Below are 20,258 nucleotides of genomic sequence, written 5' to 3' on the forward strand. Positions count from 1 at the left end.
CGGCTGCGACAGCAACACGCTTCTCCTCCGTGAGTCGCACTTCCAGCTCCTTACGACACGCAGTCCCACAGAAGGCCCAAAATAGCAGCAGGCACTTCCAAAGAACTCTGGGGAGTTGGTGATTGAAGTCTGTTGGCCCTGAGACTTCAGCAGGAGGCAAGCTCTGTTCCAAGCCCTTGGAGATCCTTACAAGTTGAGCAAAAGTACACTCAAAGTTCCTTTCTCCTCTCTTTGGCAGTAGGCAACCACTGCAGGCCAATCCCCCAGGTTCAGGGATAGTCTCTCCTCAGTTTCCTCTTGGTTCCTCTCTTCAGCAGAGATTTCTTCTTGTTTCCCAAAGTGATCTAAAGTTCTTGGGTTGGGGTCCCATTATTTATACTAAGTTTTCCTTTGTTCTCTGAAGGCAGAGAGGCCTTTGACTTGTTCAAACCAGTTCTGGTCAGTCCTGAAGCACTTTGTTGACATGACTCCTTCTTGGCATTCAGAGTGCAAGGCAGAGACATCAGACGCACCACAGGAGGTGGAGCCAGCATTGTGGAGGGAAGGCACAGCCCTATTCAGGTCCCAGGTGCAACTCCTCCCTCCCATCTAGATGCAGATCTCTATTCACCACTGGGCTACCTCACCCTGTCTTTTGGAATTCCCCAGCCCTGTCACTCAAACTCCAGACAAGGGATACACAGCCTAGCAGAGGCAGGTTTGAATGGTTAGACAAGAAAATACCTACTTTCTAACAGTGGTATTTTCAAACACAGAATGTTAAAACCAACTTCACTAAAAGATGTATTTTATCATTCTGAGTGCAGGCATACTCAATTCAAATTTCTACCATTTTCCCTGAGTCAGTTAGGATTATAAGATGTAATAATCAAACTGCCCATTCTGGCCTATGGAAAACAGGTAGCCTTGCAATAGTGAAAAACGAAAATGGCTGTAATTCACTATTAGAACATGCCACACACACCAGGGCATGTCCTACCTTATACTTACAATGCACCCTGCCCTTGGGCCTACCATAGGGGTGTCTGATATGAAGAAAAGGGAAGGTTTAGGGGCTGGCAAGTGGGTGCACTTGCCCAGTCAGCATGACAGTACCAGACTGCACGCAGGGTCTGCAATGGCAGGCCTTAGACACACTTTTACAGGCTGCTTCTGTGGGTGGCACAACCAGTGCTGCAAGCCCACCAGCAGTATTTGGATTACCAGCCCTGGGCACTCCTGGTGCACTATACTAGGGTCTGACAGGTAAACAAAACAAACCAATCATGGAATCACTAATTCATACATCAATTTACAATAGGGAGAGCATATGCACTATAGCACTGATCAGCAGTGGTAAAGTGCCCAGAGTCATAAAACAGCCAACAACAGGTCAGAAAAAGAAATATAGGAGGAAGGCAAAAAGTTCAGGGATGACCCTCCATAAAGGGCCAAGTCCAACAGTTGGCAGCACCTCATAGGAGTACTTCTGTTTGCAGGCCGTATCCCCTCCTCCTGTCCCACAGCGGATTCCAGCTTCCATGTGTTGTTTTCCTTTGCCCTCACAATCCCTGCCCGCCATTTGTGTTACTTTGCCCCCCCACCCTCACTTCCTACCTTCTGTGTTGCTTTGCTCCCACCCTCACTTCCACCGTCCTTGTTTCCTGTCTCCTGCTCTCCCTCCCGCCAGGAATTATAGTTGTCACACACTGAACTAGATTTCTGGTGGCCGGGGCTTCCCACTTGTAGATTCAGTGTTTAAAGGCTGCTGCATACTGAGAATGTACATTTAGCCGCAGTTCAAGGCACTGGGGGTAGTGGTAGCCCCTGAGCTGGGTAGTGTGGGCCAGTGGCAGGGAGAGGAGGTTCCCTCACATTCGAGATGAAAAGAGATAACGCCACTAACGCACAGCTTGTTTGTGTCACCCTTTGCTACACAGATGCCTTGGGACCCCTTGTCGGCAATAATCAAAGTCTTTGCATGTGTGAGTTAGGGCCTCCATTAAATACCTTCGTAGATCTTGAACAAGGTATTTCACTGTTCGGGTGACTGACGTTCATGTTTCAGCCCTTCTTATCATTGGTAAGCTTGTTGCATGTTTGTGAAGCCGGAAATGGTCCATGATACCAAGGCTTGCTTGAGGACCATTCAAACCCTTTAAGTGCCATAATCCGAATAGGTTAACACTCTCTGTCACCACCAACAAAGCGCATTCAGTAGCACCCATGATAGACGGTATTCAGACTCCTGCATTAAATAACAATAAAGAATTGCTGAAATGTTCCCCAGTTGTCCTGGAACTATTTCCAGAGCAGGGATGCAGGTCATTGATTCCACCACAGTGAAGTTCTAGGGTTTGTGAAAGACTCTATTGCTGACAGAAGATGAAGTGTAAGAACCGAGACACTCATTCAGCATAGGAGAGAGGGAGGGAGTAGTTGAGTGATCCAGCAGAGCAGGATAGATTTCATTTTTACACATCCATGGCTAGAATTTGTGGTACCGACATTTAAAACAGTCATTGATAAAGTGAATAGGCCTAAGCTACACAAGACCTATTGGCTTTGTCAATGTTTTATTTTATCCATGTTTTACAGCAGAATGGCTGTTGCGCAACATGGCTGAATGTAAAGGAAAACAAGCGATATGACACTGTGAGCATTAACCATGTCATAGTGTTTCTCTTTTCTTTCCTTTCAGCCATGCTGCACGGCATTCTGCTATATACCATGGATAAAATAATACAATTACATGTACTGAGCAGCACACCTGAATGAACAGCACCTCCCCTGTGTCCTAGCAACAATAGATGTGAAAGGTGATATGCACACGCTATGAACACCCGCCGCTCAAAGGTGGGGATTGCCATACAACCAATATAAGAAAAAATATAGTGGTGCACCATCAAACAATAACAAAACCATGTGGCTGCCTTGAAAAGAAATAAAGAAGAAATGGAAAGACCTATCCTTTGATTGGACTTTTAATACTCTTATTGTTTGGTGGTGCACCACTAGATATGTGTTCTTACCTGACTAATATATATTGACTAAGGCAATAGCTCTCGCATTGGCAAGGCCTACTGGATTTGCCAATGCTTTTTGGTAGCAGCATAATTTACATAATTCAGGGGCTCCTTTTTACACCTGTTACCACCCTGTCCTCTGAGGTATTACATATAATGAATCTTCTGCCCAAGGTGACCACTTGGAGTCACCGTGAGATCTCAGTTTACAGTTTCTGGTCCTGATTCTCCACTGGTTTCCTCTCGGTGATGGCTTCCCTTTTCACCCATGCAAGATGAGTTTGCTTGGTTCTAACCTTGTTAGTACACCTGCAAATCCCGTCATTGCAAGGAGAGAGACATCTTAAAGAGGGTTGTGTTACAGGAGTGTTGGGAGAGTGGGTTGAGCAGGTAGGACAGGTGGGGTGAAAGAAGGTGGGATGGGGACACCTGGGTTGCAGTGTATACAAGAGGTTTGCCATAAGTGGTGTGTATGTGGCCCACAGTACTGCTGCCCCAGATCATTTGAAGTCTGTTATGTTCTTTATTCCTGTCTCCCTGCAGCATCTTCATGCCTTATCCATCACGGTGGGCTATATTGTATCACCTCCAGTCTTCATCTTCATGCCTTGTCCATCACGGTGGGCTATGTTGCATCACCTTCAGTCTTCATCTTCATGCCTTGTCCATCATGGTGGGCTCTGTTGTATCACTTTCAGTCTTCTTCTTTATGCCTTGTCCATCACGGTGGGCTATGTTGCATCACCTCCAGTCTTCATCTTCATGCCTTGTCCATCACGGTGGGCTCTGTTGTATCACTTCCAGTCTTCATCTTTATGCCTTGTCCATCACGTAGGGTTATGTTGTATCACCTCTAGTCTTTTTATACGTAATCCTGGTCTCTATCAATTATGGGCACGAGTACTTTTCTTCTTAGCGGAAACAAGCAGGTTTCCCAAACCATCCACACTCCAGAATAAGCACCTCTTTACTTCTAAAACTATTTTCACCTGTACCTCACTCACCACAAGTTTTTTAACAGGTCCGTTTTTTTCCTCTTTGATTCCTTCACCTGGGATGTGTGATGGACTACAAGTTTTTAATGTTTCAGACATTCATTCACCAATGTCATCCTGTGTTTCAGGGCATATTGCAGCCAGGTGAGAAGTTACCATCCTCACTGAAAGCCATCCTGAAGAAGGAATACTGGGAAAGGTGTGAAGAACAACTGGAAAAAGGATTTGAGGTCTGTACTTACAATCAATTCACATTTTATGCATGTCACATATTGCTAGAGCACACAGGTGACTATATATACGAAGACCGTAATCTGATGTCTAACCAGTAAATAGCCCTGCAACATAATTATATTATAGGTTTGTTTCTAAAATATTAAATATCATTGTTTAATTATCATATGAGCCTTGTGGAGGGATACATCTAAGTTATATACAACTTTACAAGCTCAATATTCATGTCTAAATTGAAAGTAAAATAACATTCTTTCAGCCACTTTAAAAGAAAGAAATGGAAGACTACAACTTAACCTACCAAGCATGGGCAACAAATGTTGGTCAGGCATATCTCTAAAAGTGCAAGACATACCTATTGTCTTTTTTTTCAGACTGCCTCTGTTGTGGGCTACAGCTACTGCCTAAGAATAGTGAAGCATGACACTTCTGTGTGCAGTCATTCTTACCAATCACGTTTAGGTCTGTCTTGAGTACCAGTTTCTGAGGGATGTGAAAGTACTTCTTGTAGTGTTTAACTGCTACTCTGTGGGTAGTACTGTCTGTAGAGAGATAGCTAGTATGTGAAGGGTGTAAAAATGTTTCCAGTAGTGTGTGAGTGGAGTTCAGTAGGCGTGTAAGAGTGCTTCCGGTAGTGTGTGATTAGTGGTCTGTGAGAGGTGTAAGGGTGCTTTTAGTCATGCGTGATTGCTAGACTCTGAAAGGTGTAAGAGTGTTTCCGGGAGTAAGTGATTCCTAGTCTGTGAGAGGTGTAGGAGTGTCTTTGGTCATGTATTATTGCTAGTCTGTGAGAGGTGTAAGAGTGCTTCCAGTAGTGTGTGATTGCTAGCCTGTGAGGGGTGTAAGAGTGCTTCCGGTAGTGTGGGATTGCTGGCCTGTGAGGGGTGTAAGAGTGCTTCCGGTAGTGTGTGATTGCTAGTTTGTGATGGGTGTAGGAGAGCTTCCAGTAGTGTGTGAATGCTAGTCTGTGAGCTGTGTAAGAGTGCTTCTGGTAGTGTGTGACTGGTAGTACACTGTGAGGTACGCAAGATAGCTTTGCGAAGTGTGTGATTGCTAGTCAGTAAGGGGTGTAAGAGTGCTATAGTAGGCGCGATCTGGAGGATCTGATCTTTGTGGCCCGGGGTTCTGCCATATTGGAGTGGCTCCCCCTTATTTTCCTGCAGATATTTCTAGGGCAGAGAGGGGGGGTGCTGGGGGGTGCCCTCTCCCCTTGAGTGAAAGAAGGAAGAAGTTCAAGATGTTGACGCTCGCTCAGGTCTTGTCGGCCCTCAACCTTGGAGACTGAATGGGATACGTTGGACTTAAAAGACGCTTATTTTCACATCCCAGCCCTGCCGAACCACCGGCGTTACCTGCGGTTCATGGTAGGCCACGAGTATTTTCAGTTTACCGTGCTCCCCTTTGGCCTTACCAGTGCCCCTCGGGTGTTCACGAAAGTGTTGGTGGTCGTCGCAGCTCATCTGCGCAGATCAAGGGTTCAAGTCTTCCTCTATCTCGACGACTGGCTGTTGAAGGCAGGTTCGCCCAGGCTGTCAACTCCCACCTCCAGACTACGGCCGACCTCCTGCAATCGCTGGGGTTCTCCATCAGTGTGCCAAAGTCACACCTGATCACCTCTCAGAGGCTTCTCTTCATCAGAGCGGTTCTGGACACAACGCGGTTTAGGGTTTATCCTCCCGAACAGCGAGTCCGGGATATTCGGGCTATGATTCCGATCTTTGAGCCTCTATCCCGGGTTTCGGTCCTGATGACCCTGAGGCTGCTGGGCCTCATAACCTCCTGCTAGTCGATCATGCCAGGTGGCATATGCGGGCTCTGCAGTTGGACCTGAAGTTCCAGTGTCCGATTACGTCCAGATCTCGGAGGGCACTACACGACAGTTGCACTGGTGGCTCACGAACCAGGATTGGGTCAACGGCAGATCCCTCTCCCTTCCCCAACCAGAGCACACAGTGGCCACATGGCAGAGGCAGAGATCAGAGGCCTCTGTTCTCCGGTGTAGTCCGAGCTCTACATCAACCTTCTGGAGCTTCGGGCGATTCATCTTGCACTCAAGGCATTCCTTCCCTCTGTCCGGGGAAGAGTAGTGCAGGTGTACACGGAGAACACAAACCGCCATGTGGTACTGCAATAAACAGGGCGGGTCGGATCCTGAACCCTATGTCAGGAGGCCCTCAGCCTCTAGACATACCTGGAACATCAGGACATATCCCTGGTGGTTCAACACCTGGCAGGTTCCCTTAATGACAGGGCAGACAAACTCAGCCGCAAGTGCATGATGGATCACGAGTGGCGTCTTCACTCTGAGGTGGTTGCAAGGTCTCTTTCAACAGTGGGGAGAGCATTGGTTAGATCTATTCACCACCGAAGAGAACGCGCAATGTCAGCAGTTCTGCGCATTGGAATTTCGAAGGCGGCGCTCGCTCAGCGACATTTTTCGTCGCGAGTGGCGTTGCGTTGCATTGTACGCCTTTCTGCTTATACCACTTCTACCCAGAGTGCTGAAGAAGATCAGGCGCAACCGGGCCCAAGTCATTCTTGTGGCTTCAGACTGGGCTCGAAGAGTTTGGTATTCCGAGCTACTCAGTATGAGCATGGATCCCCAATCAGACTGCCTCTTCGGGAGGATCATCTGTCGCAGCAGCAGGGGACGGACCTCCACCCGAACCTGTCCAGTCTCCTCCTTGCGTGGAGATTGAGCGGCGACAGTTGATTCCATTTGACTTGCCTCCTGAAGTCTGTGATGTCATTCTAGCAGCCAGGCGTCCCTCCACTAAATCGGTATAAGCCTGCAGGTGGAACAAATTTGTGGCATGGTGCACAGCAAAGGCAGTGGATCCCCTTTCTGCTCCTCTTTCTGAAGAACTCCTATTCCTTCTCTCTTTAGCGAAGCAGGGCTCTGCTCTGGGCACTATTAAGGGCTACCTTTCTGCAATGTCAGCCTTTCTCAGGCTCCCTGATCAGCCCTCTCTTTTTAAGTTCCCTGTTGTAAATAGATTTCTCAAAGGCATTACACACCTTTTCCCTCCTACTCCGTTTGTGATGCCGCAGTGAGACGTGATGTGAGCTCCTTTTCAGCCGCTTCACAACTGTCCTCTTCATTTACTGACTTTAAAGGCTGCTTTCCTGGTTGCCATTACCTCCGCTAGGCGCGTGAGTGAGCTCCGGGCTCTTTCCTGTAAACGTCCCTTTCTGTTGGTTCATCCGGACAAGGTTGTGCTCTGCACTCGTCCTTCCTTCTTGCTGAAGGTTGTCACTGCCTTCCACATCGGGCAAACTATTACCTTGCCCACTTTCTTTCCGCCTCAGCACCCTTCCAGAGAGGAAGAGAGGCTCCACCGTCTGGACTCAAAACGTGTGCTCTCATTTTACCTGAACCGCACACACCAGTACCGGGTGGATGACCAGCTCTTTGTTGGCTACGTAGGCGCCAAGAAAGGCCGGGCTGTGCACAAGAGGACTATCTCTGGCGGGGTTGTCTTGTGTATCAAAGCCTGTTATTCTCTGGCTAAGAAGGAGCCTCCGGTGGGGCTGCGTGCCCATTCTACCAGGGCGACAGCAGCTACTACTGTATTGGGACGTGGTGTCCCCCTGCAAGACATCTGTCATGCAGCTAGGTGGGCCTCGCTGCAAACTTTTACTAAGCATTATTGCCTTGACAAGCCAAATCCGGAAAGATGGCTTTTTTGGCCGTTCTGTTCTCCATGACTTTCTGGTGTGATCTTAGTTTGCAGACCCACCACCAGGGTTGGTATCGCTGGGGTATCTATTCTAAGGAAAGGGGTCTATCACTAATGTGTCCCTTTCAGATGCACAAGTTACTTACCTTCGGTAACGATATATCTGTAGGAGATATTAGTTAGTGATAGATTCCTTACCGCTCCACCCATTCTCCCCGTTCTGAACTGATTTCTACGGTTAAGGTCATCCCTTTCAGGGCTCTAGTTTCAATGCACCAGTGGTCAGTATCTTGCATGGCTCTGCGTTCCTGGCGTGAAAAGTCATGTACAGAACTGACGTCAGAGTGCGAGGGCGGCTTCTAAGTAGCTGCCGTGACGTCATACCGGCGACCACGACGTCTACGACGGACGTGGAGCCACACGACGACACCATCCGACGCGCAAGAGTACTGCTGACGAAAACCTTCCGGATCCAGTCTGATGCCTGGGGGTAAATCTAAGGTAAGGAATCTATCACTAACTAATCTCTCTTATAGATATATCGTTACGGAAGGTAAGTAACTTGTGCTTTATTTCCTGCCTACACTGTTGTTTTGCTTGTGGTGTTGAAGTATTAAGCACTTCTTCTTTCTTATTGAGAGAGTGTTTGCCTCCGGTTTCTGATCTCAGAATGGTCTTTGCAGCTGCACACCTGTTTTGGTCTTTTATTTTACTCTGATGGGGGGCTTAGTCTCAAGAGTTCCTACCTTTTATGGTATACCCCTTACTCCATGTGGAGTATTGATTGTCTATTGTGTAGCTTGTATGTGTACTACTTCACCAGTCTACTTGTTTGCTATTAGATTGGTCCTTCTTGGACTATATTATATCCCCATTAGGTGGGCTCATAGCCATTATTATCCTTCAATGCTATCTTTCACTATTGCCTGCTTTTTTCTAACCAGCGTATTTTTAGCAGTTCATTTTCCTTACTTGACGTTAACTGCATATGTATTATGAGTGTTTTGATTTTGAACAACCATGATTGTATTCTTGGAATACAAAGGTTCGTAGATACCTCCTTGCATGGAAGGCATAGGTAATTCCTTTGTTCAATCTTGGAACACGGTGGTATAAGCGCCATGCTTTAGACTGTCTGAGAGGTAGTGTCTGAAATGATTAAGGCTGTTTTCAAGTCATGCGCTACAGAGTATGAGATCTTTTTGGAATAAGGAGATATTCTTCTTACTTTCCTACAATGTTTATGCATGTGTTTTTCTGTCTAAGGTTAGATAATACTAGTATTTTTGAGATATATATTTAATTTAACAGTCCTGGAGAATTCATGAATGCTGCTTCTTGAAGAAGAGTAAATTATACATATGTAATCGTTTATATATATATATATATATATAAGTACCTGTGGACTAACAATCAAACTGCCCATCGTGCCTCAAGGTATGCATGACTCGAGGTCATGTTCAGACTGCTGGACTACGGCCCTGAGAGCCAATTGAGGACAAGCTTTGTAGATTTTTGTGGTTCGTTAGGGGACATTGGCCAGCAAAATTTCATGAGTTGTTGGGCCAGTGGGAGTCTCTGGTGGAAGTTACCTGGTGTTATTTTTTAACATCTTCACAATATATGATGTAACCTTCGGGTGGTCATTTTGTTCAAGCAAATATTCCATCCACCGGGGAGGTATCATTGTCCTCCTTTCATGGTGTATAGATTATGTCAGTACAAAATCAGGAAGGGAGGGCCAAAGGGAGAGGTTTAAAGACTAAATCCCCAACCTACATATACAACACAAACAAGACCGAGGGTCTCTGAAAGTCACCTAAAACTTTGATAACCTATGTGCCTATACGTGCATCAACGAACTAAACCTACATAGGAAGTCCTACCTTAAAGGACGGAATCCCAACACTCACCGAGGTGACATGCTTCATCATCTGAGACCTCCTTCCGGCTGTAAATCCTAGTACAGCCGAGGTCTACAACCCCCTCACTGTGAGGGAGGAGCACAGGGATGTTTTTATTAGTGATATCCCTAGCCTGGGGTTCCTAAAACCCAGAATGAAGAGCTATTGTTGTAAGATGTGAGTGATGAGCGCAGCGCAAACTAAAGCAAAAGATGTGCTAATGTGAACTGAACTTAACTATCAGAAGGCATAGAATTCTTTAATGGTTGTCTCATGATGTCAGGATTAAAAACTGTGCAAATAGAGCAGTTTTAACATAATAACTGCAACCGTGGTCTACATGTTTCGGCTCTCATGACCCTACAAATGTCTAGCCTTGTTCAGGACCTAGATATAAATTGCTACTGCGTTATATGTGCTCAAAAAAAGGAAGTGTAACCAAAATAATTTTTTTAATGGATACGATACAACCTATACCACACTAGAGCTCAGATGGAGGTTCCTTGTGTACAAGTCAGCCTGCGTAGAGACAGTTACAGGACATCAGTTAATCAGATGTTAGTGAGATACATATATATAACTGTTGGGATTTAGGTCTTTGTAGGGTCGGGTGCTGTTTCCCCCCCTTCTCTCTCCTTCTGTTGGTTTAACCTCTCCCATGCATGCACATGCAAACAAATGTCCTGAGAATGATCCCATTATCGTTGTAAAGGGGATCAAAACATCGTCGACCAATAAGCACACCCTATACACTTGCTCATTCAAGCATTCCTTATGTGTATTGGTGTCTGAAAGTCATACGTGTTTGCTTTACGTTCATTTCAATTTGAAAACAGAAACTTCCTGCCTGAGCCTTTTTTTCCTTTTTTCCTTGTTATTATTTATATGTTTTTTGTATTGTCTCTATTTTATTTAACTCCACATTTTGGTTCTGTTACCCTTTCCTTGTTTGCCAAATATGGTTGGTAGGATGCAGGCTTGAGTCCCACCATATTTTATCTGTCTGAATTACTGTATTTGAAACCATTAAACTATTCTATTGTCCGGCTGGACAATAAACAATATAGCACTGATTCCTGGTCTATATTTATCTAAACCTTTCAATTAGCCTTGTCGTGGGACCACTGTACTTAAAGCTAACGATTACACAAGGTCCCTAACCTATACATACTGGGTTCCCTTGTTTTGTAAAAATATTTGTCCTGGCTGATGGCAATGGAAACACGTTGTCCCGTTATAGGCATTTTGTAAGGCTAAAATGTCCTGCTTCGTCTGAGAAGCATACATGGTCATATCCCAAATGTGTGGTAGCAGCAGAATGATCATCATATTCTTTGCGCTACTCTGCATTATGTCATTTAGGCGGTGGTATCGTCTGTCCCTTAGACTGATTTCTTAATGTGCTGTATTTATCATTTAAATCCTGTGCCTGTTCGCTCATTTCTCAATTCGTCCAGGGAGCGACGGTCTGCAACGTTATTGAGGTCTTTTTTTAAGCTTCCCCTTTTAGTAATTTCACAGTCACATCCTGGCAGGCTGCCTCCTGTCTATTTGTTAACTCTTGTTTGTATGTTAGCTCAGTGAGTTTGCTCCCTGTGGGGGAGCACTGAGCAAAAAAAAAAATCCTATTTTCCCTGTTATTATATCCTCTAACACCTGGTCCTCTTCCTGTCCCTCCTCCTGTAACTGCGTGCTTGTCAATGGAAGGCAAGGAAAGGCTCCAACAACCTCCAGTTGATTTTACCTCCAAACTTGCGCTGCCTTTTGTGCCCAAAACCCCTTTTTAGGTCTTGCCTGACCCAGCGCATGCGTTGGTCTGGCGAGACTTTTAGTGAGGGCTTAAAAAAATGCTACCATGGCCGGCCTAGAGCTTGAGTGCATGTGCGCGGGCGCACGCCGCGCTTGATCGTGATCACTTTCACTTTCGAGGCCGCACGGCCGCTTTGATGTTCTCCGTGAGCCAATGCTTGTTTTATCATCATGTTGTGTTTCAGCTATTTCTTCCAGTCACAGTAAAACAAAGCCAGTAGTACCTAACCACCAGTAAGAAACACTTTTTCCTCTAATGTGCAACTAAAAAGGGTTTCTATGCCCTGTTTCAGGCACATCTGCCAACTAGGAAGCACCTGTACAGTTCTATTAAAACTAAATGCAACAGTTTGTTTTTATTAGGTCGAGGACTACCGGTCTGCCGAAGGCAGAACCGGAAGTCGGAGATTTAATGTTTCCTAGAGTGGCTATTTAGCCCGCCTCTCTTTTTGCTTCTCCTCCATTGGCTGGCTTCCTAAACGGAGGCCAGCCATTGGAGGAGAGAGCCGTCCCTCCAAATAGGCTCCGTCTTTTTCAGATTCGGGGGCGTGTTCCGTGCTGTTCTTTCTACTTTTTAGCCACGCCCCCGAATCTGAAACCACCGCTGCGTTTCTCCGAGGCATTTCTGCTTCGCCTCGGAGAAAGGCAGTGGGCAGTGGTGTGCTTGTTTAACAAGACGTTCCTCATGCTGCTCTTGAAAAGAAAGATGTTCGACCGGGTCATTCGCTGTATTTTTCTCTCCAAATACAAACACGAGAACCCTCTGACTGAAGCCATCCCTGCACGTGAGGATACGCATGTAAAAAGATCAGAGAGCGCGTGCACAAAAGGCTCTTATCTACAATTCGGTGATCGATTGGCGAAATTACAGCAATCTGTGCTCCATCTAATGAGGAAGCCGCTTGCACGTCCCCTTAATGCGCCTGTCAGCGGCGGCATGGTCGCTGCATCCGAAACCACTACGTTGTTAAATGTATTTTCTTCCGAAATGGCACCTAAAAGATTTCAGAAACAGAAGTTCCGAATAAAAACGAGCGCGCACGGAGGGGGCCTTCTCCAGAAGAGAAAAACTGCACAAAAAGAATACATTTTCAGCTCCCAGGAAGAGGCTGAGTATAATCGACGGATGGCCCCTCCTCTCATCCCACTGAGATCTCGTCTGCTCTAGCTGCAAACAAGGAATGGCGCGTGCCTGGCACCCAGGCATGAGATGCTGCGGCGTACTGTGCATTAAAAGGTCTTCAAAAACAATTGGTTGGAAATTTGGAATTTTGTGCACTGTTCCGAGAGCGGCGATGTTATTATGCTGCCTAGCTCTTGTAGTATCCGGCTGGATACATTCTAGTGTTCCACTTTACTGTAACCCACACTGAACACCCACCCACCACAGGCGTCACGAGTCAGGTGACCCTGACAATAAAAGGGGCCGAGCGCACGTGCTCCTGGCCAGTTTACCGTACCAATAATCCAGTGTCCTGCGTCCCTCATTTGTATGCATGAGGGCCTGAGGGCCCAATCACCACATTGGCGACGAGGGGGCTGTGCCCGTGTGTGCAGCAGCCCAGCAGATGAAGGGATAGGGGGAGAGAGAGCTGCCGCGTGAAAAAGGCACCCCCCCCTGCGAGGAGGCGCGCCACCCGCCTACCGGCCCGCGGGGCATGTGAAGAGCCCCGGGCCTATACGACGAAAGCGAGGTGACGGGAGCCCACTCCGCACCTCATGTGCCTGCCTCGATCCGCCCCCTGCGTGGAAGAGCTGTAGGGGGGAAGTGCAAGCTGAAGGGAGCTCACCCGCATCAGCCGCGACGACCCGCCAGGCAGGCGGCTAGCGAGCGAGGGGCTGTGAGAGCCCACCCCGCTCCGGAGGTCCCTGCGGCGAATTGGTTTACCCCCCTGCGATGAAGCGCCACACGCCTCGTCAGGCTGAGGGCGTGTGAAGAGCCCGGGGGAGTGAGAGACCCAAGCGGAGCCCGCCCGTGTTGAGGAGATGACCCTCCGTCTGAAGGTGAGCCTGCTGCGAGGCGAACGGGGAGTGGAGTAGCTACCCACTCCTCCGCCCCCCCCAGCGAGCGAAAGTGACTGGTGTCCGGGAGAGCGCTGGCCGTCCACAGCGCCAGCCTATGCCCCAGTGCGGCGGAAGAAAGAAGCAGCGACTCCTTGTGTGGGGGGGCCGCATATTAAAGTGAGTGTCTCGGCCGCATCGCCGTCCACCACCCCGCGCGAGAACGGAAGGAAGCTGCTGCGGGTGGGAGGGGAGCACAAAGAAGTGTTTGCGGCCCGCGGCCGATCAGGAGCCGTCAAACCCCCCCCCCCCCCCCAGCGAGGCAGCCCGCCTTAAGACTCGGAATAACGCCCGTAAAAGCGGCGAGGTGTTCAGCGAGTGCACCCCCCCCTCTGCCCAGTAGTGAATTCACCAGTCTGACGCAAAACTCACCGGGAGTGTTGAGACGAGGGGTCTCCTGAGAAGGGTGCAATCCCTGCGCAGCCCGAGGGAAGTAGGAGAGTTCCCCAGCGGCAGCTCCAGCCCTCCACCATGCAGCGAAGGAAGTGATTCAGGCTGCTGCGAGGATCCGAGAACTCTGATAGACTGTGTGCGGCCAGCGCTGCTGAAGAGTTGAGCTGCGTAGGCACGAGGGGGAAAAGGTCTCCTTCCCCGAGCACTAGACTTGCATTGCGCCCCCCTGCACGGCCGGGTAAATGTCAATAAGGAAAGACTCACTGTAGTGAAGTCTGCAGCACAAGTGCCCTGCGCGCTCGTGCATAAGAAAAGAAGAAACCGGAACTGCAATGCCCGTAATAGTGACCAGTAGCAGCACAAAATAACGCTGTCCCAAGAACAGGAGAGAAACTAAAGTACATAGGACTTACCCGGGGAGGCATGGCAGGAAGAAGGACCGGGAGGAAAGCAGTGAGGTTCCTAAAACGGAGCACGAAGTCCACAACAGGAGGAAAGCTTCCGAGGCTAAGGAACAGAAAACAACACTGCCATCTAGTGGCCGTTTTGCGCCACTGCAGTTGGAAAAGCCCATGGTGGAAAGTCAAGCCTGCAGCAAAGAGCACCGGTTGCTGCAACCCACAATCAGTGCCAAGGACAGAAGAAGCCAAGTCCAGGCTCTTACTAGGAAACTAGTGAACATAACCAGTGCAGCACAGGTCCGGCTGTTGCAGCACAACACAATTGAGGAACAAAGAGCACTAGCAGAGAGAAAAGGAAGGCAACACTGGACAGTGAGGACTGCCAAGTGCATGAAGAGTGCGCAAGACACGGCCACGCCAGAGTGACGCCAAGCAATCACACAGCCTAGAAGGATGAAAAGGCCATGCGCGGGAACGCACCAGGAGTAAATGATAACATCACACAAAGCAGGTACATGGTAGCACAGGAACAGCGGCTACGGTTCAGGAGTAAAGGACTGAAGATAACACGCAGCTAGTGCGTCCAACGAAGCAACCAAAGGGCGCAGTCAGAAGCGCGCTGAAGCACTGACCCAACAAGATGGTCGCAAGGAGGAAGAGGCCGACCACCCAGATGGTCGCGCGAAGGTTGCCGACCACCCAGATGGTCGCGCGAAGGTTGCCGACCACCCAGATGGTCGCGCGAAGGTTGCCGACCACCCAGATGGTCGCGCGAAGGTTGCCGACCACCCAGATGGTCGCGAGGAGGACGAAGCCGACCACCAAGATGGTCGCAAGGAGGACGATGACGATGACCACCAGTTGGTCGCAAGGAGGATGCAGACCTACAAGAGGTCGGAGAGCACACTGACCTGCCAAGAGGTCAGAGCCGGAGAGAAGAGGAAGTCCGGAGGGACGTCAATGAGAGGTCCGCAAAGAGGACCAGGAGGAGAATGACAAGAGGTCCAGCAACATCTACATCACTCGAAATCAGAAGCAACTACGAGACAGAAGGTCGCGATGATCGGTCCAGTCACAGAGTGAAAGGAAGACAGTGTCCTAGTGGCGGGACAAGACCAGAGGGAAACGCGTAGAGTGCACGACACACGAAGAAGCCTGGTAAGGACGAGCAATAAGGCAGGAAGACTGGATCACCTCGCAATGGAAGGAGAAGGAGAACACCCGGAGAGGAAAGGAGAAGAGCACAGAGGTGTGCGTGACAGATCAACACGCACACACCAGAAGGAGAACACCCGAAGAGGGAAGTGCGAAGGTGCATGGGCACCCAGACCTAGTACCTGGAAAACAACATCAGCCCCACTGGGAGTATACGTCGATGCGTAAACCCGAAGGTCACCCGGGGACGACAGACACGAGCAGGCCGGTCCGTTGGTAACAACCACCTCTGGGAAGTCACGGAAACAGGACCGTGGACATCCAAGGGGCAGAGGCCTCAGGGACACCGGTGGCAGCGGGTCCCCAAGATGAGAGATGGACTGTTGAAGCTGGCTCTGGAGCTCATGGGAGAACAAGGCAGAGCGCGAAGGACCAAGTGCCAACAGCACCCTTTTAGGTGGAACTTTGGACACGGAAAGAGGACCCGTAGCGACTCCTCCAACGCGATTGGAGCGACAAGGCGGCGGTCAACTGTTCCAGTGGAAGCCTGGCAACAAAAGGGCCTCCGGGTCGTCCAGTGAGAGGGGACACCCACGAGAGAGGGGTATCCGTGAGAGGGATATCCTGCAACGGTGAGTCCTGTAAGAAGTCAACTACTAGTTGGAGGAAACACCTCTACCAGGGCATACAGCAGAAAGTTGAATAACAATGGTCCACCATCATTTCACCCACACTTCCACCGATGGCGGTACAAGAAAGAGACTGTGATGCGCACTTCCACGGTGTAAGTCCAAAAGAACACATCCGTAGAGCACTCGGACATCGTGCCAAGGAGACGGAGTGGTCCCGGCTGTCCGAATACCCTCGCCGGCAGTTGACCATCAGCAAAGAGACTACGTGGAAGTCTTTATCGCCAATTCATGTTTTGTTTGCAACTTGTGTGTTTTCTCCCACAGGTTTGGACTTCGTTTTGGTTTAACTTTCATTAAAGTTTGGGAGGGATGTAGTATCCGGCTGGATACATTCTAGTGTTCCACTTTACTGTAACCCACACTGAACACCCACCCACCACAGGCGTCACGAGTCAGGTGACCCTGACAATAAAAGGGGCCGAGCGCACGTGCTCCTGGCCAGTTTACCGTACCAGTAATCCAGTGTCCTGCGTCCCTCATTTGTATGCATGAGGGCCTGAGGGCCCAATCACCACAGCTCTCACACAGACCCACACAAACAACAAAACCGTCCACTGCTTGGAGAGCTCGTCTCGGGGGCTGCCTCTCGCCCATGCAGTACCGCATAATAGCCAGCAGGGGGAAGCAGTGTAGTAGTAGTTCTCATCCGAGCCCTCAGGCCAATCCCATGGCACGTTACACACTCTTACTTTAAGGCAAGTTTGTAACTCTTCATTTTGATATTAAGTTGCTTAAAAACCAACAGTAGGGTAGCTAATAATTTTGAGCTAATGGGTGTGCGCCAATTTATAGGAAATCGTTCGTCAGAATCCAGAAACAGTTGCTTACAGACGTTGGTATTTATGAACTGGGTTTAGGCATGAGTGTTTACATAGCGCCGGACTATGATTCGAATGGCTTATAAGCGCTGCCGTCAGGTTCAGACGCTCCGGGGGGCCTTGCGCAATTGTGGGAAGAAAGGTGCAGGAAATGAAATTGCCCAACACGTCAGTCGCTTTTTTTCACACACTCAGGGGTGAGAGATGGATTGCAGCTGGGTTTGATACACCCCCTCCCCCCTCCCCACCAGACACATGCGCACGCACATCCAGACCCGGGCATTTCTTTCACTGGATCCAGGGACCTTACTTCAATTGATCCAACCGAACGCAGCAGAACCACAACTCCCAGAATGCACAGTGCTGGTAAACAAACATCACTTAGCACTGCGTCCTGGTGACCCGGGGCCGTCCGGTCCTTATCAGCAGCAGGGGGCTGTAATGTTTCAACCCCCTGGGCTGTCAATACCACCTTTTGGGAAAAGCAGACGTCTTTTGTGGCCATGTATTTCCGGTCGTAGACTGTGTAATTACACAGAGAGCGTCTGGTATAGCACCTCTGCTGTTTCTAGGTGCTACGAACAGCTGGTGTCACTATGACCCAGAGCGATGGTGCTCAATATACTGACCCCGGCAGGAGGAGGGCTGGGAGTTGATCCTGAAGTGTGACCTGCAGTGACCGCAGATGTCAGCAGCGAGCGCCGAACCACCGCACCCTCACCTCACGATGGGCAGGTACAAGCAGCCAGGGAGCCTCGGGACTGGCTCCTTCCCAGGCCTGGCTCAGGGCCACTCCCTCCCCACAGGAGGCATAAAGACCGGGCCGAGGCTCCCCACCAGACACATGCGCACTCACATCCAGACCAGGGCATTTCTTTATTAACTCACTTTAATATCGAAACCAAAACTCGAGCTTCCAGCAACTGGAGGTCTCCCATCCAAGTACTAGCCAGGCCCAGGCCTGCTTAGCTCCGAGATCAGGCGAATGCAGGGTGGTAAGGCCCTGGCCTGTAAAGCTGATTAATTACTTGCTTCAGCATCTGCAGGCGCAGTGCCGACATGCCAGAGGTGCCTTTTCACAGGTCTGGCGGCATTGCCCATCGCCGGGATTCCATCACATCCTCTCCCAACGGCGCACCACAGCCGAACCCGCTGGGCCGTGGTACACTTTGCTGTTAACGGTTGCCTGTAAATGATCTGGTTTAATTTGAAGCTGTATGCAGCTCCGCATATGCCTCATAATGTATGTTGGGTGGCTCTGTATTTGTATGTGGGTGACTGTGTATGTGTGTGGCTTTGTATCTGTATGGCTCTGTATATGTGTGTGAGTAGCTCTGTATGTGTGTAGGGGTGGCTCTGTATGTGTAGATCAATGACATCGTGTATGTCTACATCTATGTGACTAGGTCTATATGTCTATGTAGTTGATTCTCTCTCTAAAACTACCTCACTATCTCTCTACCTCTCTCTCTCACTACCTCACTCTCTCACTACCTCTCTCTCTCTCTCTCTCTCTCACTATCTCAATCACTCTCTCTCACTAACTCACTCTCTCTCTCTACCTAACTATCTATATCACTCTCTCACTCACTACCTCAATCACTCTCTATCTCACTACCTCACTCTTTCTATCTCACTAACTCACTTTCACTCTCTCTTTCACTACCTCTCTCTCTATCTCACAACATCACTCTATGCTTATATATCACTACCTCACAACATCCCTCTCCCTCTCCCTCGCTACCTCACTCTTTCAGTACCTCACTCTCTCTATCTCACTACCTCACTCTCTCTCTCACTACCTCACTCTCTATTTCAATACCTCACTCTCTCTATCTCACTACCTCACTCTCTCTCTGCTAATGCAATAGGTATCACATATGCAAAAAAAAAGCTAATGCCATTTATTTAGGGATACAAAAATGATACAAAAATAATGAGCAATACCAATAGCTCTACCTATAATATTGCCGAGACCATTGCATTGTAAATGCTTGTTTATTTTATTGCAACCATGTAGTCGTACTGTTTAGGTGGTGTAATGTTTTCTTTTTCTCACTTGCAATAAAAGTTTATATAAATGTGTGTGTGCAGCAGTAATGAACGCGTTCCTGTGGTTTAAGAGGAATCCGATAACATTTGATTAAGGAAAGATGTTAGTTTTCTCAACTGTAGCATCATATTTGTGCAATAGTGGTATTCCTGTCGGGTTTTAAGAACGCTTAGTGCACCATCATTGATTGAATTTTGTCACGTTTTGGGATATTTACAGGAGAGTTTGTAATGAAACGTGACCTACATTTTCTGCTGTGCAATGTGTTGTCCGGGCTGGAATGGTAACGAATGAGGAAGTATATGTTTACACCATATTTGCCGATCTCCGCCGTATTGCAGATGACGTGTTAGTAGGCAGTCCTTTCCAGTAGACCGCAACCCGCTTCGTTTCCCTAGGTACTGGAAACGTTGGTAGATTAAATTCCACAACTTTCCTCTTTGTTGGTGGATTTATTAATGGGCATCTTTAGATGATAAATGGTAACCGGGGTTACCCAGGAGAATGCAAGTTGATGTTCCTGGAGAGGATGTTGAACCCTATAGAGCCTGTAGGATTCAAATAATTATTTTTTTATTAACATCTTGAGCAATGAAAGTACAGCGTTTCATCAATGGTAATGTAGATGGTCTGTTTCATTTGGAAGCATCCATTAGCGTATAGGTTAGTTACATAAGGGCACACATTTGAAAAGATCCCCAAAGGCAAGTATGATCATTTCTTGAATATTATTCGTAACTTGAGCAATCACTGGAATGATATGTCCGCTGCACAGATGGCTGCTTACTTGTAAGTTCGGCTCTCGTTCTAGTGTATTTCTCTAGCTTTCACTTTGTAAGGGATTTTAGGGACTCAGTTTTTCCGTTCCTCTGTCCTTCTTTTGGAAAGCCATTCTGTACTCTTACCTTCTGCATATTTCTACCATTTAAGGCTTGGGACCACTGCTGTATCACACATTACAGTGATTTTCTCACTTTTCATGATTCATAAATGACTCTGTGAGTGGCAGCCCCTTCAGTCTCCACCTTTTTTGTGGTAAGTTCTCGGATTCATTATTT

General features: G+C 48.3%; 1 protein-coding gene across 1 annotated transcript in view; it reads left to right on the plus strand.

Moving 5' to 3' along the window:
- Window positions 1-20,258, plus strand: part of LOC146808461 (transient receptor potential cation channel subfamily M member 2-like) — a 3,976,112-nt gene that overhangs the window by 3,544,023 nt on the left and 411,831 nt on the right. Inside the window, exon 32 of the mRNA XM_085623954.1 lies at window positions 4,129-4,230. Coding sequence (XP_085480080.1) covers window positions 4,129-4,230 — 102 coding nt within the window. The remainder of the gene's footprint in view (window positions 1-4,128; window positions 4,231-20,258) is intronic.

This window comes from Triturus cristatus, chromosome 8 (assembly GCF_964204655.1).
Source record: "Triturus cristatus chromosome 8, aTriCri1.1, whole genome shotgun sequence".
Lineage (NCBI taxonomy): Eukaryota > Metazoa > Chordata > Amphibia > Caudata > Salamandridae > Triturus > Triturus cristatus.